The sequence below is a fragment of the Varroa destructor genome, unplaced genomic scaffold (assembly GCF_002443255.2).
Source record: "Varroa destructor unplaced genomic scaffold, Vdes_3.0 BEIS01000007.1, whole genome shotgun sequence".
Taxonomy (NCBI): Eukaryota; Metazoa; Arthropoda; class Arachnida; order Mesostigmata; family Varroidae; genus Varroa; species Varroa destructor.
In genome coordinates this window covers 32,993,466-33,001,098 of record NW_019211460.1, presented here as the reverse complement: position 1 = coordinate 33,001,098, position 7,633 = coordinate 32,993,466, and the positions used below count along the sequence as shown (strand labels likewise).

General features: G+C 41.1%; 2 protein-coding genes across 5 annotated transcripts; one reads left to right on the top strand and one right to left on the bottom strand.

Annotated features, from left to right (window-relative positions):
- Positions 1–109: 109 nt before the first annotated feature.
- Positions 110–2,954, bottom strand: Sras (Ras converting CAAX endopeptidase Sras). 3 transcript variants are annotated; one of them, XM_022815352.2, is made up of 3 exons: positions 2,191–2,954; positions 1,793–1,983; positions 110–1,061 (listed from the first exon to the last, which is right to left on the bottom strand). In XM_022815352.2, exon 3 carries the CDS (start codon positions 1,015–1,017, stop codon positions 169–171), a length of 849 nt encoding a protein of 282 aa, XP_022671087.1. In that variant the 5' UTR covers positions 1,018–1,061; positions 1,793–1,983; positions 2,191–2,954; the 3' UTR covers positions 110–168. The 3 variants fall into 3 exon arrangements, with proteins under 3 accessions (XP_022671087.1, XP_022671088.1, XP_086831685.1); XM_022815353.2 differs by lacking the exon at positions 1,793–1,983; XM_086975559.1 differs by lacking the exons at positions 1,793–1,983; positions 2,191–2,954 and adding an exon at positions 1,617–1,733.
- Positions 2,955–3,187: 233 nt separating this feature from the next.
- Positions 3,188–7,605, top strand: Uev1A (Ubiquitin-conjugating enzyme variant 1A). Of its 2 annotated transcripts, XM_022815354.2 has the most exons (5): positions 3,202–3,356; positions 3,534–4,117; positions 5,819–5,947; positions 6,114–6,331; positions 6,603–7,605. In XM_022815354.2, exons 2-5 carry the CDS (start codon positions 4,054–4,056, stop codon positions 6,672–6,674), a joined length of 483 nt encoding a protein of 160 aa, XP_022671089.1. In that variant the 5' UTR covers positions 3,202–3,356; positions 3,534–4,053; the 3' UTR covers positions 6,675–7,605. The 2 variants fall into 2 exon arrangements, with proteins under 2 accessions (XP_022671090.1, XP_022671089.1); XM_022815355.2 differs by lacking the exon at positions 3,534–4,117 and having other exon boundaries at positions 3,188–3,356.
- Positions 7,606–7,633: the final 28 nt, after the last annotated feature.

Below are 7,633 nucleotides of genomic sequence, written 5' to 3'. Positions count from 1 at the left end.
TATATATACACATATATAACAAATTTATGTATAAATCTGTTTTTCTAAATAATGTGTATAATTTTATTGCTACATGCGTACGAGTTTTCTATACAGTACACGAGGCGGGCTCACTTGCACTCTCTAATAGAAGCATTTATCAATCATTCCTTGTACATCTAAGTCTTCCTAATCGTCAAGCTGAGAATTTGACATTTCACTATAATATACATTGTAAACTTTGTTAACGTATAGACCGGGATCCATCAGCGGGCCCACCATGTAGAGCCATGCTAGGACACCGCCGACAAATAGTGGCCACAGCCAGCCCTTCTCAGGAGGAAATTGTGGTACACCCATATAGTTGCAAAATGAATGCACAAGTATGCACGGAATGATATGTCCCGTACGAAGAAACATGTACGACGCATAGATCCCGAACAGGGTCGTGTAGGTAAACTGAAAGGCCGTAACAAGCAGAGCAATCGGCAGGTCGATCTGCTGAGCCCGCTCGCGAAGATGATGGAGATGACACAGACCAAAAATAACCGGCCCAGCGATGGCGGAACCGAGCTCGTGTAGATGTGGAAATAGTAACGGTATAACACAGGCTCGAAAACAGACTTCTTCAACGAGAGGAGCGCAAAGGTGGTCTCGAATCCAAAGCGGGTCGTTTAAGCTGGCCATCCAAAAGCCCGGCTCAGCCACGACTCTGTAATAGCCGTCAACGATAAAGTGTTGCACAACTGGACCAAGAAAAAATAAAGTTGTAAGTAGCAACGAGAAAATGCAGGCTGAAAGTAAACCTTCCATCCGAAGACCGATTATGTGCAGGAACGGAGTATCGGGTGGGTACACCGAAGGATCGTGGACTAAATAGACGAAAATCGGAGTGACTAGACTGAGCAAAAGTACCCGCATGCAGCGAAGCTTCGCCACCTGGGGGTCATTACGCCGTCGGCCTTCTGTGCCAACATAGATGGAGAGAAGAAACACCAACGAGATGCCTACGCAATAGGCCAAGGCCTGATACACCATCGTAAAGCTTATCGCTAGCTGCGGTGGCCGACCGGTGACGGTATCTGTAAATGAAATAACACAAAAAAATATCGGTTGAACCACTTCGTGTTATTATCACTAAAGCAACGGAACAGAATCTAGGCAATTGTAGTAAACGCCAATGGCGACTGGGGCGAAAACGGTTGGAATAAATAATAAGGTAAAAATGCAAGCGGAACCGTTTTCATTTGTAAGTAACGTATTGTACGAAATCATAAACAATAGACGGAAATTGCATATGAAACTGTCATTACAAAAAGCATTACACCACATATAATATACATTTACATATATAAATTATATATACGCAGCTGTCTGTCATTTATATCCTGTGTTGTTACTATTCGACTTACTTCGCTGCAAATATATAACTTCATCAAATCATACAACTATGATTATCGCGATTTACTCTAGAATCAACATTATCTAATTGCTACACTTATTATTAAGTGTATGGAAATCTGCAGCAGCACACTAAGTGTTAAACAAACTGTACTCATGTCAAAATGTGTGTATAAAATTAAAAGCCGGCCCATACGATGTATCTAATCATAATGCGGTAAAATTAAAATTCGTACGTAATTCGTAGCACATAGTAAAAATGCAGTCGTTCTAATTCACAAGATGCTAGTTATTCATGGGCTAATGTGAAACACCGATGGAACCGTATACAGGACAACTACACGATTACTTAGTCACGTAAACCTATTGCTGACTATATAGAAGCTATTACCACAACTGTAAGCATAAATACCTGTACACTACAACTCTATACGGCCGTCGCCCTGTCAGAGAATAGCTATGCTTGAGGCCGTGATGCACGGGTTGTAAGCCGCTTACATCGTCCGCGTACTTCTTTGCAAGCACCATGGCCAATTGGCAATGCACAAAATCGATTCACATTTTCGCCGATTATTGAACCTTCTTGTCACTCTCCTTCGTAGGCTGTTTCTCCTCACGATAGTGAGTACACAGACCAATCAGAAACAATAAAACTCACTATACTACAAGTTATATTTTTGATGATCAACAGTCTTAACTCCGTTGCATTCAGTTTTTATGATAGTTACGCGAAACAGCATTAGCATACGTATCTAGTTCACCCTTGTTTTGTATAAGAAAACATGTATTCAGTATCGCAGAGTTACCCACCGGTTGATCACAAACAGAAGCGCGGAAGTTCACGAGGTTATCTTATCAGCGTAAAAAGACATATAACGCGCGATTTCGAACCAAATCGCAGTAAAGTGCATATGATAGGAAATTCATTAGACTTGCGGGGGTACTGGAATAAGAAAGAATAATGTGTGCTTAACAAAGCCCCCCCGCCACACACACCGATCTGAGCATTCTATTCGTCGGTCCGACGATCTCACGTATGCACGCATCTAGAGCCCGACTCGTTCTCTCCCTCTTTTTCTATATACTATTTTGGCCCGTGGAGAGGGAGGGTAACTAACTATACTGCAAATCAAAACTCTACTCTTGGCTACTGCAGGGCATAGAGCAGTCTGCAAGTCCTATGTACCCAGTCTGCGTGTATGGGTGTGTATTTTGTTATTGTTTTTGGATGGACATTCGTCCGACCTAGATACATTTTTCGAGCCTTATGTCCGGTAGCGCTGTTAAGCACTGTTTCACACGACGGGCTTCAGCACAGAACGAAGTGTATTCAGCCTCGAATCCAGACCAGCACGTGTTTCAAAGTTAGTCGGCAAAGACATTTGATCCACCTAACTAACTCTGGCCGGGCGGGCGGTGTTGATTCGCCATTCGTCCGCTGACAGCAGCGGCTGCGATCACAGTACGGCGCAAGCCAAAACGACTTTCGAAATCCGCTTGGAGGCGCTTACTGCTATCTACGTATACGAATTTTGAGCCTTTGGAGAGTGATTCTCAAATTTTTCATGTTTCCCCCGAATTCGTTTGCCGATAAATAATACAAAACACAAAATTGTGGTCGTATAGGAGAAATAAGGCTGCGCTATCGGTGCGGTTAGCAAATACCGTTTATGGGCGGGCTCCAGTGTGTGACAGTTGCAGACGACGTCGCCAGCGATATGGCTTTCTCGATTCTCCTTCAGTATGGCTTTGGAAGCACATCGCATTGCGTCCATTCATTTGAGCGGTGTGCTGCAGTCGTTTTTGTACCCACTCTACGAAAATACATACAGATCTCTCCGTTGTTGTCTCCATCGAGCACCGGGTATCACTGCCGCTGTTGTTGTAGTGTGCGATTTGAAAGGTTTGTGCAGACGACGATAGATTCCGCTTGCTAACAGAATCTTGGGACACCATGGCATCCTCATTGGGCAATTGTAAGTAGACAATTTTGACAAGAATTCCTTTCAGCTAACGGCTTATTAGCGGAAATATAGTTGGATCAAGGATGGCTCTAGTGGAACGATTCGATGTTCCGAAGAAAATTGTGTAGTCTACGTGATTCGCTCTCGATGACGGGGACTATCTGTCTCACTTTGTTTCTTTTACATTAGTACGGCGACTCCTTGACCAGACCTCTCTGATCAACCTCTCGAAGCCTGCTAATACGATGCCGCTGTCGGTTAAAAGCTTAGCTGACTTCCTAGACAGACGTAACGTGTACTGCGCTGGAGAATATAGAAAAACACGGAGTCGAAACTCGTCCAGGAATCAGGCTATTGGTTAAAAACGTGGAAGTATTTGAGCATGAGCACTGGCTGGACCCGGTTTTGCAGCCAGCACAAAAGAATAAGCATTGAGAGTTGGTTGGTTCGATCTAACGAACTACCTGCTGCCAGCTGGCAAATAGCAAATGCAAATATCATAGAACGTGAACGGGTCAAATAAGTTCACATTAGCAGTCGATAACCATTTCTAACTGTATACATTCTTAACCAATATGATTATCACGTTCCTTCTAAAGGCATGCGAGTACATCATGCAGTAACCGAATAGTCGTACATCCTTTAGCGTATATATTATTGAAACAATAGTGGCTGCAAGTATAGTATTCGGCCTTGTCATGCTGGAAACATGACACAACAGTGTAATCGTTATTACGGAGCCCAGAAGCTAACGTGTCCTACAGAAATCGATCGTGAGCTATTGTTGCCAATAAAAATAAGCGTGTTATTAATGGTACAGGAATGTGTGTTTCTCTCTATAGCTGTGTAAGATTGTGTCTGTATATGTGTGACATGTTAGGGAGTTTACATAGAGACGAGTGTTTGAATGCAAAGCATAAACTGAATGAAAACAAGAAAAACTCGTTGGACTAGCAGTGACGAGTATTAGGGCCTTTTGGTTCGTCTACGACAAACTACAATGATAAACGATTACCCTTACAGCAGTGGAGCAACATGGATAGAAACTAACCAATGTTTCATCTGTTTCCTTCTGTGATATATTATATGCGTAATTTGCCTATAGTGCAGAAACCGACTGTTCTGCAAAGCATAACACATAATTGTAATAGCAATACTATATAGCAAAGCCATGGTGGACAGACTCACACGCCCTGTATCTTAAGTGAGACAGCCTTTCATTGCCTAGATAAATTTGTTGTCATGGTGGTATTGTCCACTGGCGTTAGCTAATATTGTCGTTATTATAACAGTGCGTGACTTGGTTCTGACTACACTTGCCATATCTGCGTATGCAAATATAGCTGATAGCTGGATGTGCTGATAAAATAATCAAGCGAAGCGTATAAATGTGTGATGATGTTCCCGTCGGCAATACTACGTCTCATGTTGGTTGTGGACGACATAATTTCCACTATTCAATATAATACTTTTACATTATGCATGTTCCCTGTTGTTTTTCTTCGAAGACGGACAATAACATTTTTCGTCAGAGACAGCTGATTTTGTGGGCGCCAGCATTGACGGTACCCATCTTTGAGGCCATTCTTTTTTTTTTGCCACTTATACGCATAACTTAACTCTAGTTTTTTTGTGTTCTAGTTTTCTTGTTCCGACATAGTAAAAAGGCCACTGTTCATGATTCATTGTTGCTAAGTCAAATGGACAATACATACGAATAAACGCTTTAACCGATTTCAGTGACATAAGTAGACGGTATGAAATGATCTTTCCATAAGTATTATATGCGGTTTAATGAATGCTTTATTATATATGTATATGAAAGCCGAGTGTCTCTAATCATCACGAACCATACAGTTTCTTCTTTGCGATTCATTGATTATGAAACAATATATAATGGACACTGTAGTTAAGTGTCGGCTATATTAGCCTCATAGTACGTTCTGTCCAATTAGCCTGCTGCATATTGCCGATCATTCCAGATTAGTTATATAATATGATGCAAAGACAGACAGTAACGATACCATACGAATATTGAGTAGACAGTGACTTAACGTGATCGTTACTCCATATGTACTTATTCCATGTGAAATCGCATTCATAGGAATTTCGCACTTAGTGTTTCATATAGCATGACGGCCTGCTTTTATATGCAGTTTGTCGGAGCATGTTCAGAGCTCTGTGTTGCTAATACGATATGGAATTAATGCGTTTTCCTGAAGTGAGCGACGCATACTAATTACGGCTATTTTAACACGTTACTCGATGATTACGTAACTTGCTTTACGTGTACGTTATACATGAGCGCAGATGTTTGCTTATAAGGACTGTTGACATGAGATGCACATGCAGTTGAGAGAAAATGATAATTGTCTTAAATAGAAACGCTTGCAAATTATCCTTGATCCTTGTCTTTGCCGTTTCAAACTACAGATATCCATTTTAACATTATAATATTGTCACTGAATCCGCAGCGAACGTGGTGATCCCGCGCAACTTCAGACTCCTTGAAGAACTCGAACAGGGCCAAAAAGGAGTCGGCGACGGGACCATTTCCTGGGGTCTTGAAGATGATTCCGACATGACATTGACACATTGGAACGGTATGTTACACTATAGTAATCGTCTAGCAAGATGCAGAAAAACTAATATAATCAAATTAGCTGCTTCAGTTATGAGCATATGTATCAATTGTATATTATGTTTAGTATGGATGCCCGGTTCACCGATTACTGATGTGCTCGGCATTGATAATTGACAATTCTGCAGGTATGATTATTGGTCCAGCTCGATCTCCGTTCGAAAACAAGATGTATTCATTGAAGATTGAATGTGGTCCCCAATACCCAGAAGAACCGCCATGTTTTCGCTTTGTAACGAAAATTAAAATGGCTGGAGTAAACGATACAACTGGGGTTGTTGATCGGCGAAGCTTAGCTTCCTTATCCCGGTGGCACAGAACTTACTCTATTAAGACGGTTCTCCAGGTGGGTTTTTTTTTTGTTTCTAACGAGTTCTAACGGGTTTCGCTTTTAGGTTATATTAGATTTAGCAATCATTGGAAAAGTACGCTAATCGTCGAAGTCATGGAGTGGGCTGGGTATTCAAGCGCTCTAGGCCTAACTAAATGATGAATTTAAGATCCATAATGTTTGGCTACACCGTAACGTAATCGCGCTGTCCTATATATAACTCTAACCAATATTTTTCTATACTGTTTATGCATGCGTTGTCGACGTTATCACTGGCACCGTTCAGGAGCTCCGTCGGTCAATGACCGCCAAGGAGAATAGTCGCCTTCAACAACCTCCCGAAGGAGCCACCTTTTAATACGGTCCGTTTGAGCTGCTATTATTAGGGATGAGACCGAACATCATTTTGACCGATAGATGATGCTACTGACGATATAATATTTACTCCGGCGCTGGATAATAGACGGCGGTGGACATAAAGAAAAGTTTAAAGTTACGATACAAGCCTCTTATGTATTGGTATTGTCCTGGTTTCACGCTAGTGGAAAAAGGAATATCAGGGCCTTCCAAAATTAGAAGCAGACCTGAGTACGCGCGAGTGTTCGAAAATACAGCAGTGGACACTAAAGAAAAATCAGAATACACACGCCCAATAATAACAAAAATAACCAATATAAAGGACAGTAACACTGCGTATATATATATATATATAATATATATATATATATATATATATATAAACATTTGCTGATGGCGATATTGAGGATAATATAGAAATGTTTAGGGAAGGTGGTGCAAACTTGGATTGAAGGGTGAACTAGGATCGTGAGGGTGTCTACGAACGCCCAATTGCTGATTATCATGTTTGGCGATGCTTAATAGAATGACGGGGTCGCGATAGTGGCAATGACCATATTATTGCTGGATAATTATAATGAAGGACATGTTAGTGGTGGGTGATGGGTGGTGCATGAACGAAAGCAATGTAAACGGGGAAAAGGAAGGGTACGATAATTGCTGAGGGTGCTGAAGTGCTGCTATAAATCGTTTGAGTTGTTTATATTTATTGAGCTTGATATTTATATTGGAGCTCAACAAAACAACGTGGTGGGTCCACGCAGGGACGACCCTGGAAAACCATTTATATATACATATATATAAAAATATAGGATGAAATATAGGCTATGAAAATGAAAGTAATAAGAAAGGGGATAAAAATAGAAGATAATAAAGAGAAAAAAATGAAAGATTGCATAATAAAAGTGTAAATTTTTAAAGAACAAAACTAAGACTGGCTGTTTTCTTTGGATCGCTTTT

What these genes read in the sequence shown, in the direction of transcription:
- Uev1A (XM_022815354.2), top strand. Translation starts at nt 4,054, where the DNA reads ATGACACAACAGTGTAATCGTTATTACGGAGCCCAGAAGCTAACGTGT. An exon ending in GTGTCCTACAGAAATCGATC is followed by an intron (nt 4,118 to 5,818) that starts GTGAGCTATTGT and finishes CTGAATCCGCAG; the next exon opens with CGAACGTGGTGATCCCGCGC. An exon ending in GACATTGACACATTGGAACG is followed by an intron (nt 5,948 to 6,113) that starts GTATGTTACACT and finishes ACAATTCTGCAG; the next exon opens with GTATGATTATTGGTCCAGCT.